This window comes from Sceloporus occidentalis, unplaced genomic scaffold (assembly GCF_023333645.1).
Source record: "Sceloporus occidentalis isolate IW3139 unplaced genomic scaffold, rSceOcc1.0.p SCAF_5, whole genome shotgun sequence".
NCBI classification, from domain to species: Eukaryota; Metazoa; Chordata; class Lepidosauria; order Squamata; family Phrynosomatidae; genus Sceloporus; species Sceloporus occidentalis.
In genome coordinates, this window is record NW_028316985.1 from 112,889,217 (window position 1) to 112,911,761 (window position 22,545).

General features: G+C 40.4%; 1 protein-coding gene across 5 annotated transcripts in view; it reads left to right on the forward strand.

Moving 5' to 3' along the window:
* The window catches only part of TBC1D1 (TBC1 domain family member 1), a 105,215-nt gene that overhangs the window by 28,216 nt on the left and 54,454 nt on the right, over window positions 1-22,545 (forward strand). For all 5 annotated transcript variants that reach the window (XM_089525083.1, XM_089525086.1, XM_089525085.1 and 2 more), the window contains exon 4: window positions 18,028-18,558. In XM_089525083.1, the coding sequence (XP_089381209.1) occupies window positions 18,028-18,558 (531 nt within the window). The remainder of the gene's footprint in view (window positions 1-18,027; window positions 18,559-22,545) is intronic.

A 22,545-nucleotide genomic window follows, 5' to 3' on the forward strand; every position in this document is an offset into this window, starting at 1 on the left:
ATGAGTCCATTTATTGTGTGGCATCATAACACACACTTGACCTACTTAGCAATATTGTTATGGGGTGCTTGGTTGGTATATATGTCCTCCCAGTCCCTTTCTGCCTTATAAGCATAACAGATTTTTACCTTGATCTGGTTGTTATTAAATTAATTGTGGCCTATGACTTTTCCCATGCATTTATGTCCATACGCTCTATCTCAGTTGAAACCAGCATTTCATACAGATTTAGTAATGGAACCACAGCTGAAAGAATGACATTTATGTGTTGCTGATCAGATGTTTTGATTTTGCCCTCCACTTTTTACCCAATGGCCTGAGTGTTTGAGAGGGGGGCATATTTTTGCAGTTTAAGAAGGATATATTCATGGCTTCTTTTTTAATAAGAAAAAAAGCAAACAAGTATCTATGAGTATTTGACTTCAAAACCACAAAAAAAATAATTATAGATATTTTGGTATGTGCATTTAAAAAGAAACTGTAAGAGTTATAAATACGCACTTTGTATTTCATGTTTATGTTATAAGAAACACTACTCCGTTTTTGGTCTAATGTTAAACACTTAAATCTTTAATAGAGAGACAAAATGGTTTAACTGAATTTTGGATTTTGTTTTTATTTTCAATTAGCAGTGACATTATTTGAATGTTGGACTGTTTCCAGAAAGCCCTGTTAACGGCTGCATTTTTTTTATAGTGCTTATGAATACTGTCTTTTTATTCAGAGGTCCTTAAAAGTTACCATTATATGTTCATCATTTCCCCGCACCTTGGCATGTTATTGCAGCGCACTTAAACACAAGCTGCTGCATTTCACAACTTCCTGAGCAATCGACAGAGCACTACTTTGTTGGTACTTTTTTTGCTCCCCCTCTCCCTTAGAATAGGTGGAGTCTCCTTTTGAAAGCAGCCTATAGAAGGCTTCCATCGGCTCTGAACCTACCCAGCCTTATCCTTTCTTGCACTGAGTAGCTCTGATAGACCGTGGAATTGTGTGAGAGACTAGTGACCTCATAGTTGCTTGCAGGCCTAGAAACGAGCTTGTTTCGTTACAGAATGTAGTGAATGCTCTAAATAATTGCTTTCTTGTCTCTCAGTAAATGAACTTAGGGCTTGAGGCAAATGTGGATGAGGGTGGTTTTAGGAGAGAACAAATACTGAAAGAGGAAAAGGAGAAAGTGGTTGGAATTACACCTTGTGATACACTGCTGCATCTGTCCTTGTGAGGATGTCACCATTGTTCAACTGGGTGGCAAAGGTAGGAGGAGATTTTTAACTAATTTATCTTCTGTGTCTCCAACAGAGACAGATAGCTGTATTTGTGTATTGAGATGCTGGTGAAGAAAAAGGCAACTCAATAATAAAGTTTCATTGATGAAAAATAACTGTATAAATGCCTGTTTAAAAAAAAATCCAAAAAACGCCCAGCTGCATTCTAAAGACATGTGTAAGTGAATCCCTAACAGTGCAATCCTCTTGTGTTTCTTAGTAGTAGGAGAGTTAGGATTACAACCTTGCTGCACCACAGATTCGTGGAAGCGGGAGAAATGAAATTGAATATCACATACAGTAGATGAATTTTTGCCATTCATTTAAATCTAGTCGTTCTTTTTTGTTCTGGAAGTATGGCATCATATTTTGCTTGTTTGATTTGAAAATGTAGAGAGACTTTTCTAACTCAGGAGTATGAAAGTGTTCGGAGAGTAGACAATGTATGAGCAAAAATGCCAGAGGTTGTTTATGCTATATTTTAGCTATCTGTCCAGGAAGCTTGATAGTAGCTTCCACTCAAACTCTGCTTTCTTCCAAGTGTGGGTGCTGGCTAGTACCAGGAATTTCATGTGATAAGAGAAATATGTTGTTTGTGGTTGTTGATTTTTGTACCCCTGAGGAATTAACAGACTGAAGACTGATTCCAGTGAAGAGATTCACTGTCAAAATTATTAAACATGAATTTTACACCAAACACCCCAGAAGACATTCTAGAACAAAAACTAGGAAAGTGGGACAAAAATCCCAAGCATAAGTATTTATCTCCTGGTACACACATTTTGTACTATAGAATATACTACTTCCAATGTGGTGGATAGGATGTGGTAGGATGTTATGGGATGCAAACAATAATTTAATCTAATCTTTTGCTAATTTCCTTGGATATCTTTTGAAACTCAATGTGTATTACTGTCTTCCTGACTACTCCAACATTGGGGCTAATAGAAGGAGTTTGTGGTATAGGAGATTATCAGACTGGGGGGGGGGGGGGAGCCTGGAGTAAAAGGCACACTCCCAGCAAAGTTGTGCACTTGCGCTGAAGATTTTCAGACATATCATGCTTATCCAGGACTTAACTCATAAAGATCCAGGAATGCTCCAGCCCCAGGAATGGTTTGTTGCTGGAGCATTCCTGGATCTTCATGGGTTAACTTCTGAATAAGTGCAACGTCTTCTGAAAATCTTCAGCATGATTGCACTACTTTGCTGTGAATATGCCTTTTTCTTCCCCAATTTTCTCCCATCTCATAGTCAGAGTAAGCAGTAACTTATTCTTTCTTGTCTTTATTTACTGTTCAGATTTCGTGTTCTGGGTGAAACAGAAAGCTCTGTGCTGTTCTACTGCCCACAGGGCTTGGTTTCTAACCATACTTCCCTTTCACATCCTCTTTGTCTGACACATGGACTTAGGTGGTTAGCTGTGGGTGTCCTGGAAAGGACAGAGATGTTTCTAAACATAATCTTAGGACTGTATTCCTGTTACCATAAATAAATTGTCCCATTTATTTAAGAGAGTTAGTATTTTATTTTGGTTAGCAAAACACATTTAAGTTTGTTAGAGTCTAGAGTAGGAGTATTGACAAAACAGGAGTAAGTAAATGTACATACACATATAATACTTTTGTGAAATGTATTTCATTGTCTTCATTGTAAGCTTCCCTTATTACAGTTATGCACTATTGCACCCATTTTACAGAAGTGGAACTGAAATTGAAGAACAGGGATTTGACAAAGGTCACCTAATGAGTCATCAGTCCGTCAGATCTCTGAAGTCAGACCATCTGCAGCCATATTCTAACACTGGGTCAGATGTTCATCACTTTAACTAGAGTGGCCTAGTTGTAACCTTCTAAATTACAACAACTCTTGCAGAAAATTAATGCATTTCAAATGCACATACACACTGATTTCTTGAAACTTAATTTCAGACTTAAAACTTTCTTAATTTTTCTTTGAGATTTAGTAGCAAAGCACCTATGGAATAGAGTGAATGTATTTCCCTCTGGCAAAAATTTCAGTGTACATTGCAGCATCTCTAATTGATTCTGCAATTTATTCTTGGCTATTTGCAAAGAGGCCAAGCACAGGTGACTATGTGGGTGTTCCAAGAGTGGCCTTGGTACAGATTAAATGAAGTCTGGAGTGGCAGTTTTCAAACTGTGGGGCAGGACCCCTGAGAGGTGAGATAGTTGCTACATGGGGACAAGAAAAGTCAGCTTGCAAATACAGCAAATGTGAAAAAGAGCAAGCCTGTTTGTCTGTGCATCGTTGAGGGTTGACTGGTCCCTGCAAAAGCAACTCTAAGCATCTCTCCCCCATTATACCTTCCTTTGACTTCAAACATAACAAAAACCATCTTTCCTCTTTTTTTATGCATTTCCCACTCAGCTTCTCTGAAGGTCCAGGCATTGGCACAGTAGGCACATGCCCCTTAGTGACCATAAGGTGGGCAGAGGAAAGTCTCTCTGGCTTGGGGGAGAGCAAATGAGGAAGACTGTGCTCCTGGAAAGGCCTTACAGCCACCTGTGCATTTCCTCATTATGCCCACCTCCAACCTCAGGTATAACAAAAATCCTTTCTTTATTCATTTCCCTCTAAGCTCCTCCATACATGTTGTCCTTGGCACAACAAGCACATGCCCCTTAGTGACCTCAAAACAGTTTTTCAGCTGCAGAGGGAGAGAGAAGTGAAAAGAAGAGACAGAGAGCATGGGAATTCAGTGTTAAAGTGTAGGGTGCATGTGGCACAAGAGGCCTATATGTGAGTGAGAGGCACTATCGATAGGATGCGAGGCAAACAATAGGATGCGTGGATGTGAGGCCTGTCATCTGTTCTGGCATATTGAGATCATGCTTAGCTAATGGAACCACACACACAATACTTTATTTTATTGCTGCTATATTCTCTCTTTATAACAGTGTTCTTCTTTAACTTTGTATCCTGTTACACCATGAGCCATTGTACCCAGTTGGCTCCTGACCCAGCAACAGCCCTAGATGGATAGTTAAAAAATATTTTTTACAAAAAAATCAAGCTGAGTTTGAAAACAAGCTTAAATGGGGAAGCAAAATAATGGCTGTGGATGCAACAGGTGTTTTCTTAGCTGTCATGCTTTCTCATTTAAGGAAAAAAAACCTACACATGTTCAAACTATACATTTTACAAAACCTATTATTTGGCTCCAGACCCAGAGGTATCACTGGGGGGGGGGGGGGGTGCGGCCCAGAAAGTGGGTGACACCCAGTCAGACCTTCCCACCATGCTCCCTCCCACACCACCCCTGTGCTCACTCCCCTCCATTCCTGCACACACATCCATGCGCACTCCTCCCACCCTGCACCGTCCCTATGGTCCCCCCCATGCCATGCCTGCATGTGCTCCTCTATCCCATCCTATCCTTTTCCTGATGAGGCATTACAAGAGGGAGCATGCACCGCCCCAGAAGCCCTGCCCCCCAGAAGCGCCACCCCCACACTGAGTGACACCCAGTGAAGGGATGCCACTGTCCAGCCCTAGGTACTAGGTTAGTGGGCAACTGGTAGAACTGAAGTTCCTGTTCTTTCTCCCAATGGCAGCTCCTCTGCTTCCCTAATTAAACTCATACATGGAGGTTGGAGGATCTTGCTGAATGTTCTGAGCTGGAAAGAGAAGATCTCCAAAAATCAGTCAAAGGCACTTTCACATTATGTTCACAGGAGGTAATGCCACTAGTTTTAGGGACATTCCTATGCTAAAGCATAAACTATTCAGCAGAGTCCACCTGCCATCTATGCAGCATTGGATAGGTGGGCTGTTGTATGGAGAATTGTTTCAAGTCCTTCTCCTTTTGCCAGCTCATTAAATATGGATCCATCCTGCTGCACTTAATGATATTAGCAATCCAGGTGGATAATTTTTTAAAACTCTGCACTTGGTTCGTTCCCCCCTCCATGTTTTCCTAATTACCCACATATGTTTCCTGATATCATTTGGAGACATTTTCTTAATTACCCAAGGAATTCTGGTGTTCCTTAAAGAAACATTGGCGGGTTATAGACTGCCCATTTGGGGCGGTCTGGACCCGCCCCTTTCCCCGGAGTATCGGGGCTTCAGTGGCTACACCGGCAGCCGCTGAGGCCCTGATCTGCCGCTTTTCAGGCTGCGGGGAAGCAGCAAAACGCCGCTTCCCCGCAGCCTGAAAAGGGGTGTCCTTGGGGCTTCAAGCCCCAAGGACACCCCGCGGCGGCGGGGAGGGGGAGCCCCTTTCTCCCTTGCTTCGCTGGGCGCAGCCGTCTGAAGGCTGCGCCCAGCGAAGCAAAGCGGCGCCGCGGACCAGGAAGGAGCTCCGAAACGGAGCTCCTTCCTGGTCCGCGGAAAGGGTGCCCTAGGCGCCCTGCCGCGGATTGAGGACGTCACGTCTGCGCCGCCCCGTCTAGAGGTGGTGCGGCCGTGACGTCCTCACGGCGGCGGCCATATGGAAGGGCCACCGCCGTTTAGTGCATGATGGTCATGCACTAGGGTTAGGGCGGTGAGGAAGCACCGCCCTTTTATAATCCTAGTGCGTGTTCGTCACGCACTAAAGTGCCGGTGTGTAACCGGCCATAGTTACACCATTAAGAGCTAGTGTACAAAAGGCACTTTGGATAGCAAAGGATCACATTCATTACTCCATAGATCTGTAGCACCAAATGTACCGATGTCAATAAAGTATTAATTCCCATAGTAAGTACTGAAGAAGATAATTAGGATTTGCAACATGAGAACTGACACACTATTTGAAGATCTGAAAGTATCCCTTTGATTTTGTTTATAGAGTTAAATTGACCTTTAAGTGCCACTGTATTAATAATGATCCAGTGCTTTAAAATGGTCTTTTTACAATCATAACACATGGCCTCCATGAGAGGGAATGGAATATGCTTCATCTTATTCTCGGAGGTGGAGCAATAGAATGTGATGCCTTCAGCAGGAGGCCAAATTAGTGCACTCTATTATTTTTTTCTTGCTGCTACAGAGGTGAAATTGGTCAAGTGCATACACAGTATCACTGATTAATTCATATTTTTAAAGAAACAGTGTGTGCCTTTTACATTTCAGAAGTTACACTTGATGCTGAACACATACAGTCGGCCCTTCTTATACACAGATTTTTTATACACGGATTCAAGCATACACGGTTTGAAAATGTTCCAAAAAGTATAAATTTACCTTGATTTTCCATTTTTTATAAGGGACACCATTTTGCTATGTCATTATATTTAATGGGATTTGATCTTACACGGATTTTGTTATACACGGGGGATCTTGGAACCAAACCCCTGCGGATAACAAGGGTCCACTGTATTACTGGTTGCTATGCCTCCCAGGGAGGCAGGCATGTTTGCAGAACCATCTTTGATCACAGAAAACTAGTACTGAAAATAAAGCTTCACTGTATCTGTGCCAATCTTCTCATTTCTATCATGTTATCCTGTTGCTTTTTCATACGGCTTCCCATGTAGAAATGATCCCTATTGTCTTCCGCCTTTATTACATGCATTATTTGTTAGGAAAAAAGCAAATATAGAAAGAATACTGGATATGTTGTTTCTCTCCCATCCCACCTTTTTAGAAGGTTTCCTATGGTGAGATGAAGGTAGGGGTCTTTCTCTTTTTTGAAATGGGAGAAATAGCTATGTGATACAGTGCAGGCTTTGTGCTTTGGTTCAGTACCTGGCATGTTAACTGAAAGGCTCTCAGTTTAGCAACTGTAAGAAATCTATGCTTGAAACCCAGGAGAGTAATCACTGATCGAAGCAGTGCTAAAGAGCTACATTGAGGAGTCAAAAACAGGGCATCTCCTCACATCTAGCTATACACACTCTGTAGTTCGGGTCTTTGTTTTAACATGGAAATCACTGCCCATTGGAGGAAAAAAAGGTACACTCTGGTGTACAGATAGCTATTTCTCCCAAGCTATTTCTCTGAAGATGCCAGCCACAGATGCTGGTGAAACGTCAGGAATAAACTCTTCTAGAACATGGCCACATAGCCCGAAAAACCCACAAAAAACTATGGATGCTGGCCATGAAAGCCTTCGACTTCAGATATTAAACACATTAAGTTATAATATTAAAACATAATTAAAATGATCATCACATACGAACCAGTGAAGTAAAGACAATTTTAAAAGCAGCTCAAGAAAAAATGGAAAGGGGAATGCCCTTCCTTCCTGTTAAAAGTCTTTTCCTCAACTGTCAGTCAGTCCCAAATTAATTCTGTCTCCCTGAATAAAAATGAGAATGAAAGCAGGGAGAGAGGCAGTTTAGCATGCCTTAGAAAGGATTTTCATAACATGGAAGCAGCCATTAGGAAGACCTTTCGACATGACTACAAGTATGGAGGAAATGAAGGCCTGTTCACACTACACAACTGTAGCATTTGGATTCAACTCTTACATGATGTGGCAGCATCCTATGGAATCCTGGGTTCTGCATTTTAGGATGGGGGATTTAGAATTCTCAGCCAGAGAGCTCTATGACTTTCCAGACTACAAACCCCAGGATGCTACTGTGGCAGGTAAAATGGAATCATAGCACACAGCTGTAGTGTGAATGTGCCCTGAGAGAAAAGCCTCCTCTTAAAACCTGAAAATCTGAGCGGCTTGTGGAAATAGTCCAGTCCTTCAGCCTGGACCTACGTTTTGCCATCTCTGATATACAACCACCCTGATTTACAACTGTAGAGATACACAACTGAGCATAAAAGTTAGAGTTGTCCAAGCCATCATATTCCCCATCGCCATGTACGAATGCAAGAGCTGGACAATAAAGGAAGCAAACAGAAGGAAAATCAACTCATTTTAGATGTCGTGCTGAAGAAGAGTACTTGGGATACAGTGGACAGCCAAAAAAATAAACAGATGGGTCTTGAAACAGTTAAAGCCAGAGATCTTCTTAGAAGCCAAGATGATCAAATTGAGGCTGACGTACTTTGGCCATATAATGAGAAGACATGAATCACCAGAAAAGACAATAATGCTATGAAAGGTAGAGGGTAGAAGAAGGAGAGGAAGAAGCCAGATGGATGAACTCAGTCTGAGGGGACATGAGCATGAGCTTGCAGGAACTAAGTAGAGAAGTGGAAGAGAGGGGTTGTTGGAGGTGTCTCATCCACAGGGTCTCCATGGGTCAAGGTTGACTCAAGAGCAGGTAACAACAACAACCATGCTGATTTCCAAAAGATAAAATTCTGACGGATTTCAGAAACACACCTTTGCCATCTACTGGAAGAAACTTTTTAAATTTTCAGTGTATATTAGCATATGACATCTCCTGCAATTTTAGTTCAGTGATTAGAAAAAAAGGAAACATTCCTAGCCTCGGAGAAGGTGCAAATGATCCTTTTTGATTCATGTCTTCCTTACTAACTTGACTAGAAGGACAAAGACATTAATATGTGGTGAAGTAAGTGTAACACCCCCCCCCCCCCCCCAATCAGACCACACATTCACAAAGAATATACAATGGGGTTTCAGTGTAATTGTTTGCTATAGATGGCAACATAGGCAGGCTGTTACATATTGTTGGTGAAAAGTGATCCACAACAGGAAACATCATTTCCTGACTTAGGAATCCAAGCCTCTCACTTCTTGCTTAGCAGAAAATTGTAATGTGGAATTTACTTAGTATAGTCTAGCCATATCCATGACTAAAGGTGACCTGGTAATGGACTTGATTATTCTTACAGTAAAATATAACTAGGAAGATAAGCTCAGGTAGAATGTGAAACAAGAAAGCAGGACAATAGGCCATGGGGACCAAGACAATTCCAAGCACAAAACATAAAACAGAGTGGGTTTCTCTGTGACCCACTATGGGAATAAATATCTAATGTGTGGGACTAACAATAAATGAGTTATTTTGCTTTTGGATCTGGGATTGTGAGCAAACTCTGGGTGACTCTAGCCTGGAAGAAAGTCCGATCAATACAGGCACAAATTTAAGAAATTATGCTAGACAACTTAATGCAATTAGTCTTAACTCTATATTAGTACTTTAAAGTGCACTGTATGCCAAAAGATGCTTTCAATAAATGTAAAATTAGGTAATGCATTACCTATTGCTAATGCATTTCCAAGAACTTGTGACACGACACATGTTCCTGAGGCCACCCCGGAGCCATGACAAGACTACCTAAGGTGGCCCAAAACCAGCCCCAGAAGGAGCAGATCTTTTCTGCTCCTATTTGAGGCTGCAGGAGGAGGCGCCCTCAGGACTGTGGCATGTGTTCGCTGCATCCCCAGCATGATCAGGCTCAAAGCAGCTTCTAGCCGCTCCTTCCTGCCCATATGCTTCACCCTACAGAGAGGCAGCAGTTTATCTGTATAAGAATGTTTTATATTGTTAGGAGAGGTTATAAAGAGTTTTCTTGAAAGCTACCCTCCAGTTAGTTTGTTTTTCTCTGTTAAATAATGAACTGCATCCGGAATGTTAAACCATAATTGAAACTAGCTGTTCTGTACAAAACAAAGGTTAAGGATCTTGATACTAAATGTACCTTACATTCTGTACTAAACCGGTACTTGGCATGAATTCTGCTAGGCCAATATGGCACTCCTTTGGTTGACTTAGTTTTTGTTCAATTCTCATAATTTGGGTGACTGATTTCAAGTCTTAGTGATGCAAGCCTCCCCAATAGGTTTTTTAATGTGCTTGAGGAATAGGGACTTCTATGCCCTGTTTCCTTTTTTTGAAAGTGATGAGATGGTTTTACGAGAAGACCAGGATGCACATAGAAGTCAAATATTAAATCACATCCAAATTAGCCTACTGGGACAGGCAAGGATTTGACTCCTTTGCTCCCTCCAGCTGAGTTAATTGAATGGAAACTACTTTTACACTTTGGCTGTAGTTTGGAGCAATTGAAGTAAACTTGAATATAAAGAAGGAAAGTGGGAGGAGGAGAAAGAAATTTGGACATTTTACTGGAACAGCAGAGGATTAACCAGGATTGTCTCTGCTGAACTGAGACAATTGTATGGCACCATATTGCCCAGGCCCCACCAAGCAAGGGCTCAGCTGCAGGCCTGGGAGGAAGACTCACAGTGGATGGTAATCCTGCCCATTGTGAGATTTGCATCCACAATCTTGAGGTCAAACTTTGCATTTGCCATGAAATTTTGTGGCACAGTGCAGGATATCTGTGGGCTTATAGTGGCCTGCTGACTTCCTGGCCAGTGGTTTGTGGCTTTTTGTTTGTTTTGCTTTTTAGTTTTTGACCTGACCATCAGCATAATCCACTCACCCACCATGCAGTGTTCACATGCTTCTTGATTTTTTTTCCAGCTAAAGTTGGTCAGTCATTGAAAGCTAGAAATAATCTCTCCCATTACCGTATGTGTTGCGGGGGGGGGGGGGGAGTTCCACTTCATACAGGATACATGTGACTGGTATAAATACCGTAAAGGCACCAGATTCTGTCTGAACCTGGAAGCTAAGCAGACTCAGTCCTGGTTAGTACTTGGATGGGAGACTGCCAATGAATAACAGGCCTTGTCTACTATATCTCAGGGGAAGGAACGGGCTGTATTGAGTACTGAGTATTCCTTGCCTAAAAAACTCTATGAAATTCAAAGGCTCATCATAAATTGACAGATTACTTGAAGGTATATACAGTATACACACACACATCACAACTGGCAGGTATGGCGGTAAGGGGGGCAAAGCACAATAAATTAGCACAGTGGGAGAATCCTGGGCACTGGAATGGCTTGTTAGGGACTAGTTTGTAGGTTTGAGCAACTATAGGTCTGACCCACTTCAACTCATATCACTATTTCATTTGTGACTGGCAATCTGCAGCTCAACTATACTCTCATTTTATATCAGTCCACAATTTTTCATCTTGTGGGTCAGGCATTTGTTTGAGTTAAGACACATAGTCTAATCTCACCTTCAGACCATGGAGCTTACATTCCTTGTGATTATCAGCTTTAATCAATGCTGGTGTCTGGCTTGTCTTTCTTGCCACAGAATTTTGTTGCAAAGGAAGTGGTAGAACATCCAAACATACATTTTGTATAAAATGTGTGTTTGTGTGTGTTTAATTGTTACTGGAGTGGTAGGAAGTTGAAGGCTATCTATACTGAAGTTTCCTAGTTTCTCAGACCATTGTTGAAGCTGCGACCAAAAGCATTTATAGGATTAAATGATAGTGCCTTACCCTTTCTCACCATCTAGGGAGGGTGGTTGTCTTCTTGATGGAACTATTCTACCTATAGTTGCAATTTTTGTCCAGTGTTCAGTGATGGTACACAAGCATCTCTCAGGTCATCAGTTCAGGACCTACTGTAGGCACCTACCGATGGCATTTTTTCCCTGTAAAATAACTCACTTGTGGTTCACCTTCATGAATGAATTGATTCAAAATGGACCCGCTCCAGCCAGTCGAAGGGCAAATTTAAATAGATTCCAATCCACATCTGGTTCACACTTGTGCAGAATCGATTTATCCAAAAAGATGCAGAAAAAATCAGTATCAAAAAGATGTGGGTTAAATGGGTCTAGCACATGGCCCCTCTCTCCGAGTCACTTCAGCGATTTGGTTCAGGTGGGAACCAGGGTCATTTGAACCGGTTGAAACTGATTTGCGATCCAGTTTAAAAGGTAGTGGGAATCAGGTATGGAATCCTGTTAGGTTAGCATTGGCCTGAACAAGAAGTTGTCAGTATCAAAGCTAGTACTATACATTGTGTCTAGAAATACCCTGTACATAGAGTACCACTTGAGTGCTAAATAGTGGCTACTATCTAATAGAACTATATGCATGGTCACATGTATATAGTCATTCTCCTTTTATTAAAAACGAATGTCATTCTCTAGCACTGGAAAATGGTCTGTGTGACATATAAAACCATTTAACTGCAACAGCGGGTCTCCACCCAAAACTGTTCCTGTAAAAGTTTCAGATGAAATTATGTTTCAGGATAGCTGGATCCTAGTAAATTTCACATGATTAAGAACAAAGTCTCTTAATTTGCAAAAAGAGGGAAAGATAGACAAACATGCAACAGCAGCAGCAACAAAAGACCAGAGATAACCAATCACTTTTGGATTTAAGAATGTTTAATAATCCAGTGGAGTAACATAGTCAGGTGCATCACACGGATAAACTAAAGCTCTAGCTATTTTTTTGAGTAGTGTTTAAACTTGAAAGTAAAAAAGATTGATTATAACAATTTGAGAGTTTTAAAACAGGTCAAGTCATGCTTGCTCAGTAGAACTGGAAATACAGATTTGTGCTATTTCTGTTCTGTTTACAATAGGATAGAAACAGTGTTTATTTTAGAAAGAATGGATACCATTTTAATTATTAAATACATGAGACATTTTCTGCCCAATTGACTATGTATGGAAGTGGTGTTTTTTTTCCTAACATAAATATCAGCAGTAGCATGGACCTTGTTTAAATTACAAATACTCAATAGTGTTGATCTCGTTTGAGCAGTTATATTCAGGCACAAGCAATGAGATAGCTGTACAATGTTTAGTCCTAAACTATGATTTTTTTTGGTGTCCAAATATATATGCATTCTTTTGACTTCTCCACATGTTATGTGGATTTAAAAAAATGTTCACCTGAAATTGTCAAAGTTGAATGAAACAAGGATGTGATTTTAAAAAATAATTTCATAATGGGACACTTTCAGAAAACAGTTACCTAAAGGTCCCTTCTGAGTGTAGTCCCATGGCCATCCTACATGCTACATTTAATTATTATGTATTAAAATATCTTTACCCACCCTTTATTTATTTATTTTTATATCATGCCTTTCTCCCAAAGTGGGCCTGAAGGCGGCTTTATCTGAAGATCTTAAGGCAGCGTACTATAAAACAAATCTAACACATTTAAAGTAATATAAATAATTAAAATAATTTTAGACGGCTGCAAAACATATCAAACACTTCACAAATTAAAAGACAGATTAAAAGTGTTGAAATAATTCAAAACAGTTTAAATTGGATTAAAACCATATGCACTGCAGGATTTTTGTACACTCAACTAGGCACTAAGCTTTAATAAACAAGGCAATGACAACCCTCTGAACAAATCTTGTCAAGAAACCCCCATAATAGGGTTGTCATAAGTCAAAAACGACTTGAAGGCACAAAACAGCAACAAACAACCATTGTGTTAAATATAACATAAGTGCACAGGGCCCAATCCAGATTAGGATCACTGTGTACTGGTAGTGGAAGTGTAAACCATGGCTCTGCTACTTTATTTTCTAAATCTGCCCCAGATATACACACATGGGACTTAAAAAGTTCCCATGGAGTCAATAAATATCGCAGCAGTCACTCTGTGCAAGATTTTTGCCTGAATTTTTCCCACCTTTATGCAATGGTCTCAAGCCAGATCAAGCCCCACATACATGTGTGTGTTTGTGTGTGTGTCTTCAAGTTATCTGTTAACTTGTGATGACACCATGAATTTCATAGGAATACGCAGAGGTGGATGTACCAGTTCCTTCCTCTGAACTACAGCACATGCATTTTGTGGTGGGCTTCTATCCGAGTCTTAACCAGAGCTGACCTTGCTTAACTTCAAAGGTCAGACAAGAGCTCTTGCTTTTTGGATATTTAGGCACCCCACATACATAACACAGGTAAAAAGAAGGAGCCTGAGCTTTGTTACAGGTTGCATAAAATTCTTCTCAGTTACATGTAAAGTTTATTGTTCTTTTATTATTTATAGTATTTATATACCACTTCATATAATAAAATTGCTAAGTGGTTTACATTGCAATACTCCTTTAAGATATTAGAGGAGCACTGTAATGTAAACCACTTACAGATTTTATAGAAAAACAACTTAATGCTATTAAAAACCATTTTAAAACCATTAAAGTAAATAATTAAAGGCACTAAAACAATTACACAAGGAAAAAAATAGAGCAATTACCATCAACTGCAGAAAAAGAGTGCATAAACAAATATGTTTTCAGTAGGCATTTAAAACTGAATGTTGTCTCCATCTCTGATCCATTTGGGAAAGGGTATTGCAGAGTGTCTATGCAACCACTGACCAAGGTGTGCTTTCACTGCTGCACAAATGGATGTCATTGGTTCTGGAGCAATCAGTTAGGCCTTTGTTGAGGATCATCGGGTCAACAGGTCACATATAAGAGTAGGTAGTTAGTTAAATATCCTGGTCTTGTAGTGCTTGGACTTTTCATATTAATGATACTTGGAAGTAATTGGTAGCTATAAGGCAGTCAATGTAGTTTTTTCAACAGAGGTGCAATGTATATATAATGGCATTCCACTGAACACTCTAGTTGTTTCCTTCTGTGTTAACTGTAGCTTTCAGGCACAAGACCAGACTTCCATAGAATAGATTATAGTAGTCAACAGTGAAGGGATGATGAAGACAGAAGAGGGGCAAACACAGACGCAGAAATTACCAATTATACGAAAGAGATAAATGAGAGACAGAAATATTAGGACCAGGGATAAGGGAGGGAAAGGCAGGGCAACCAAGAGAGGAAGGGGAAGACAAAGTGAAATGGAGGACAGAAAATGAGGAAGTGGGACTTCAGAAGTGGCAGGGGAATGAGAGATGAAGAAAAGGAAAGGAAATAAAGAGATGGATTGTGTGGAATGTACATGCAGTAGCGAATGGTGGTTCCCATGTCAGTGGGTTAATGAATTTGCTCCAACTTTTAGTCTGAATTTTAAAAGAGCTGTCCCAGGTGCTGAACCTGTTGTCCTAGGCACTGAACCTATTGTGGGGATAGAGATACCTCAGATAGGTCCTTTGAAGTCTGGAATAAAACTAAGAGTACACTCCCTGCCCAACCATTATGGAAGCCAACAACTGCCAGAATATTCTTCCATTAACGCAGGTTCCCTTGCTTGGTCTTTTCTGCATTGCATTATGAGTATGTTTGGCTGCAGTGATAACATCTGCTACTGAATACCATCCTCCCCCTGCCCTTGCCCTGAATTTCAAAGTAACTTGAAGTTTTGAATTATTTCTCTGATATTAGGGAAGAAACTTGTCTATTATTTGGATTCTGGAGCAAAAATAAGACAGCTACCACCTTGTTTCCCTTGTTTCAAATGCACAAAAAACTAGATATAGACACATCTCCTTGGGCCTAAGGGGAAAACACAAACATTCTCAAGACATTCTTTTTTCACCAATACTGAAAGCCTTCCTAAAGGGTGCATAATATCATGGTGTGCATTTCTCAGATAATTTCAGTGCTGACACTTCTAAAATGAAAGCAAATATTAATTTGGAAAACTCTCATTGGCAGAAGGCAATTTGTTCTCCTGTTTCTCCTGTCCTTGGTTTGCTGTTTGAAATCAGGTGACCATCAAATTTAATTCAATTTGATAGAAGTACTGACTTTGGAAACTAAGCAGGATTAGTCCTGCTTAGTACTTGAATGTGAGACCACCAATGAATGCCAGGTACTGTAAGCTATATTTCAGAGGAAGGAACTGGCAAAATCACCTTTGAATATTCCTTTCCTAAGACCCTATGAAACTCATTGGATTGCTATCCATTAAATATTGACTTGAAGAGGCACGCACACACTTAGCAACCTAGCTATTTGAAGGAATTAAAAGCAGAGGTCTGAAATATTCATGTAATTTTTTAAAAAATTACCTGGCTAAAATAAATGGTAGATCTTTGGTCGTGTTGATAGTACCATGGGTAAATAAATTATTCTTGCAACGCTTGAAACAAATGGAAGCAAGAGCCTTTTTGCAACAGGTTTATAATCTACATAGAGCCAACAGTGTGCATGGCATTTTACATAGTAGAACAGGACAGATTCTATTCTTACTCTTCTTTTTAAAGCTACTTAATATTAGTTCAAAGTGCAACCAAACTATAGCTTGGCAATCTGAGTCATTTTCCACACTCAGAGAATGAAGTCATTCATCCTGTCTCATGTTTAGATCATTCTCCTTCCTTATTGCAGTCCTCTGACTAATGCTACTGAGACAATGTCCAGTATAAAAATGACTTTACTGAAATCATGAAGTAAATCCTTTCTTTTACCATTAAGGATGAAATAGGCATTAAAAAAAAAGAGGGGAGTTTCCCTACAGAGACAGACAGTATTTCCTTTGGTGATTTCTGGGATTACCCTTTTTCTAATCCAAAAGCAGAAGCTTGACATTTGGTTCCTAAAATATTTGCTGGATCCATGAGCTGTTTTATGTTTGTCCATTCTAAACGTTGATTAAATCTAATTTCTTTTCTTATGAGAAAGGAAGAAAATCTGCAGAAATGTTTTCATTTTATTTTGTAGCCTGAACATATCTTGAACTTGGAAGCATCTTTTTTAAAAGCCAGGCAGTTTGGTCCAATTCTGGTGCTACTTATTGTGGCCTGAGAATTAAATCCCTCTGGTCTGACCATTTGTCCTGCTAGTAATGTGTCTAAACCTGAACCATGCGAGTGGCACACTTCTCATACAACTCATATTACGCCCCATACTAGCATCATCAGTTCCTAAACTGGAGCAGCCTGATATGAGACATAATGTCACCCATATGGTTTTTGTTCATTGGATTGACAGAACTACATAGAATTGGACTCAAAATCAGTTAAAGTAATGATTGAATAGGAACCAGATCCCATTTGATCTTGGAAACTAAGCAAGGTCAGCTCTGGTTAGTACTTGGATGGGAGACTGCCAGGGAATACCAGGTGCTGTAGGCTATATTTCAGAGGAAGGAACTGGCAAAACCATCTGTGAGTATTCCTTGCCTAGGAAACCCCTATGAAATTCATGGGGGTCATCATAAGTCTATAGGCATCTTCAAGGACATGCACACACATATACACACCTACACAAAATGCCTGAATAGAGCCTTTTTATACAAAAAGAATACCGACAGAAGTATTCAGTCCCATTAATTTTCGTGCCACAATAAAAAAAATATCTAGCACCTTCACAGTGTTGAGCATCTATGCACATGTAGTGGTAACAATACCCAACAAATTCATTTTACTTTGAGGCTGTAACACATCAAAATGTGGAAAAGTCAAAGGTTATGTGAATACTTCTGCAGGGTTCTGTTGTTGTATTTGCTAAGCAGACTGAAGTTTGCATTTCCCATAAAGATAATGTTTTTACTTTACAGCTGCCTAAAACCCCTCAGGTCAATATATGTATTTACATACACAGTGTCTAAATACTCTGGTCAAGATTTTAATATGTTGTCTCCTGTGTAGACACAGGAGAACCTTAGGTTAACAAAGGGCGTGTTAATTTCCTGTTATAGGGTGTACCTCTAAGCATCACATTAAATGGCTCTCAAGAGATTCTTCTGATCATCGCTGCATTGGCTTTTGGGGGAGGGGGTTGCATTTTGGAACAGAGCACAGGAGTTCCTGTGCATATATATGTGAGATACCATACATGACCTTCCAGATCCCAGCCTTTGTATTGTAGGATAGGTATATAAACATATGGTACAAGTCATCTAATTTCTTTTCATTGGCTAGACTGACAGCTGAACATGTGATATGGCTTCATGAAAAGTAATGTAAGATGAAAATTCTGACTGTAGTGTATGAGGTTGCTTGATGTGTGTGATCAAGTGCTTGTGCAACCAAATACTTGAAGTTTACTTGGGCAGAGGTTTCACAGAATTAGGGCTAAGTTATGGTCACAAATTACACCCAGTTATTCTTTTTATCCTCATTTACTCATTTTTGTAGAAGCCCTGATATTTTCTTTCATTCTTGTTTTTTGTTTTTTTTACAGGTGCCTGAGATTATAAGCACCATCAGACAAGCTGGGAAGATTGCACGTCAAGAAGAATTTCAAAATAACCTTTCAGATGTTGAAGATCCTTTTAGCAAAAAGTTTGAGGTGCTGTTCTGTGGCCGGGTAACAGTAGCACACAAAAATGCACCACCGGCACTCATAGATGAATGTATTGAAAAATTTAATGATGTTAGTTATACCAAAAATTTAGACTCTGATTCATTTTCCCAACAACATGAAACTGCCAGCCACTCTGGACGATTTTCCATAAGTGATAAATTCCGATCTGTCTTCCAACCCTTGGCTAATGAAGAACAGGAGACGAGGCCAATGAGGAAATCCTACTCTCAGCCTGGACTGCGTTCTTTTGCGTTCAAAGAAGATTTGCAAGCTGGGAGCCCAAGGAATCACAGCTTTGCCAGATCCTTTGATGATGATGTTGTTTCTCTGAACTTAAAAAGTCAGTTTATCTGTGGACAAAATGTGCAGCCCACAGATATCGCAGGGAACCGGATTATGTTGTTCACGGTAAAATAATTTGTTTTTACTATCTCTGAACGCTGCATGACAGGTGTATAGAAACGTATATCTAAAATTGGATATCACTACCAGCTGAACTACTGCAATTAATTAAGTTTATCTTTTGTCTCTGTGTATATACAATTAGTGATGGGGTGTGGTTGTTTAGTGTAAAATGGATTTTCACAGCCTCTGAGCCTGTAAACTGAATTCAGCCCCAGAAAGCATAAGCAGGAGGTTTATTGCGTCACTAGCAGATGACTGTATGTTGGGCTGGAGTCAACCAAAAGGTCACAAGTTATGCACACGTAGTGTGAAATCCCAGTTTCGATGTTAAAATTAATTTCAGTTTGGAATTAACACTATATACATTGAGCCAACATGATGTAGCACTTTCAGTGTTGGACTAGGACTCTGAGAGACCAAGGTTTGACTTTCCATTCAGAAAACCCATCAGGCAAATCACACTCTCTCTCAGCCATAGAGGAAGGCCATGGCAAACCTCTCAATAAATCTTACCAAAACAAACAAAACCCCTAGGCATTAAGTGGTGAAGGTACGTAACAACAAGAAAAAAGAAAAATTATTGCTTTCAAATTATTCAAATAGGAAATGGTAGCTGAGTGAATAATTCCAGGTTTTTTTGCTCCTGTTGCAAAGAGAAATGACTGTGAATGGATCCACAAGATGTGTTAATATCATTCAAACTAGGTAACAAGTACAGATAAAAGTGTGCCTCTGTGCTTTTTAACTTGTTAATTTTAATTTTTTTAAAAAAATAAATGAATCAAGACTTTAAAAAATGGTTGGCAGAAGGCATGTTAGTTTTACTCTGACAGCCTTTTATACTAATTTGGTTACAAAGATGTGGATATTTTCATGCTTAAGTTATTATTTCGCTGTGCTGGGAGAAAGGCAGGATATGAACTAAGGCCCTATACAGACTAGCATAAAGCACCGGCCTGTGGGCAGAGTCAAGGTGCAGCATCCTCATGCTGGATGCCCTAACTCCGCCCCCATGGTGCCATTTTGATGTGCACCATCATGACACACCTCCAGTGCTGCATCCACATGATGCACCACCACAGCTATGGCGCCACTTGGAGGGCCCAAAAAGGAGCGGCTCTTTGCAGCTCCTTTTTGCGCTCTCCAGAGGCTGGATTGATGCCACGGTGTGAGGTTGCTGCAGACCCGACCCGGCCAGGAAAGGGCTGCTGCATGCCACCCCTTAGCGGGAATCTGTATAGCCCCTAACTAACTATAGTACAAATAAATACAGTACAAAGTAAGCTTAGAATCATAGAGTTGGAAGAGACCGCAAGGGCCATCCAGTCCAACCCCCTGCCATGCAGGAAATCCAAATCAAAGCATCCCCGACAGATGGCCATCCAGCCTCCGTTTGAAGTCCTCCAAGGAGGGAGACTCCACTACACTCCGAGGGAGTGTGTTCCACTGTCGAACAGCCCTTTACTGTCAGGAAGTTCCTCCTAATGTTGAGGTGGAATCTCTTTTCTTGCAGCTTGAATCCATTGCTCCGGGTCCTAGTCTCTGGAGCAGCAGAAAACAAGCTTGCTCCCTCCTCAATATGACATCCCTTCAAATATTTAAATAGGGCTATCATATCACCTCTTAACCTTCTTTTCTCCAGGCTAAACATCCCCATCTCCCTAAGGCATTCCTCATAGGGCATGGTTTCCGGACCCTTCACCATTTTAGTCGCCCTCCTTTGGACACGCTCCAGTTTCTCAATGTCCTTTTTGAATTGTGCCACCCACCTTGTTGTCACTGTTGTGTGCCTTCAAGTAATTTTCCAACTTATGGCGACTCTAAGGCAAACTTATCATGCAGTTTTCTTGGCAAGCTTCTTCGGGGGGGGGGGGGGGTGCCATTGCCATCCTCTGAGGCTTAGAGAGTATATCTTGCCTGGAGTCACCCAGTGAGTTTAAATGGCCAGCCCTGGATTTGAACCCTGGTCTCCAGAGTCAAACCACTACACCATGCTGGCTAGTACAGTACACAGATCAGTGTTAAGAGTACATATAAATTCACACTTTAGTTCTGCACTCAGTTCATCTATGAGTCACATTTTTCCAAGGGTCATGCAAGCCATATTTTGACAGTGGCTTAATTAAAATTCCACCAATAACTGGAAGTAACTGTTCCTTATGGTTGCACATATCTTTCACATTGAGAGAGTTGTGCATATGATTCTCTCCACTGAAACCAGTGACACTTAAATGAGCCTGAAGTGCATCCACCATGAGATCATCACCTCTCACGTATCTTACCATTTGGCCAGCCAGACACTATTTACTGGATAGTGCCCTTAGTCTTGATCTATCATCGTCTTTAATTGTACCCATTTAGCAACACTCCTTTCCATCAGTTCCTTTCTCTTTAAGGAAATGGATATGAAGTAATTTTAAAAAGTACTTTCTTTGCTGAACTTTTGCTGAACTTGTACTTCCCTCACTGCTACAGCCTTAAGATCAAGGAGCAGATGACAAGGCTTCCATAGCAGCCTGTGCCTTGGTTCCTCTCATTTTAGGTACTGGTCACATCTGTGTTAATACAGACCACATTTCTATGGAAGTGTTTGAAGCCTGCAACCCATAATGGGTATTCCTATATGACTTCTAAATTTTATGCTTGTGCTTTGTATCTGATCCCAATCTTGGAATTCCACTCTTAACCTACCGTGTAGAAATTGTTTACTGTGAAGAACAGCTTCAGCATCATGGCATTTTAAAGTGCCAACAGACTGTATGTCATGCTTGAAATATTGTTGGCCATGTGCAAGACTGAAGCCTTAATAGTGTAGTTAATACTTATCAAGAGAGTTTCAATTAAAATCAAGTGGCACAGGAGAAAACTGATTGGACTTTCTTCATGAAGTTTTACTTCAGCAGACTATGAGGTAATGTCTAAAGCTCAAACAGACTCCTTCAAACAACTGCCTTCCATAGTGGCTTGGCTTCTGTTAGGATCCGCTGAAGTGAACAGTTATAGAGAACAGTAGTCTCAATCTGCAGTTCCAGCTGATGTGCAGCAGATGTCTGATACATTTCCAGACAGGTGTTTCTCTCACTCAGTCTTTACATTCTTATAAGATAAATTAAGATAAATGCTTAGAACTGTTTGTCTACCTGAAAAGTATAATGCCTGAAGCAGCTCTCAGTCATATTCTCCCTATAACATTAGTGTTTAACCTCTTTTAAATTCCACACAGAATTGAGGTGGTAAGTAATAAGGGAAGTAATTAAAGGGAAATATTGAATCCTGAATTCTGAGAAATAATGACATTGTTTTATTGCTCATTGTAGATGTTGTGGCTTTAATCCATAGCTCTGCGGATTCTCTAATGAACATGTAGAGGTGCACATGCAAAAGGATAACCATACAGAATTTCCTCCTCCTGTGAAGTGATGAGGAGTATGTAGGAGCTTCCCTTTGGGAGATAAAGCCATAGGTTAGTGTAAGGGTTTATGGTTTCCATGTGATGTTGTACTGCAGCTCCCAGCATTCTTCATCAATAACTATGGCGCCTATAGTTGGGAGTTCCAATCCAACAACAAATGGAGACCTGCATGACCACATCCCAGCTTAGTTGCAGAGCAAATGCATTTCATGCAGACATTGACATTTCCAGTTATTAGGCTCCTGTAGAAAGAGGTGATTCTGAGACACTGGAGACCTGCAATACTTCTGATTGCACATGGGCAGCTTTCTCTGTTCTATGTTTATAAGGGCCTACTCAGTTGAGTTAAATCTCTAAAGTGTTATTAAAGTTGTATTGACAATATAAATTCAGCACTTACTTTTGCAATGGACTAACATTAATGGCAAAATGAGAGTAATACTTTTCTAATGCAAAATGCATACCGGTAGTTTATACTGTACACCAGTGTTTCTTAAGATGTCTGATAGGGATGAACTGGCAATTCTTCCCTCTTGTACCAAGGATTAGTACCATATTTATTCCCGTTGTTTCTTTCT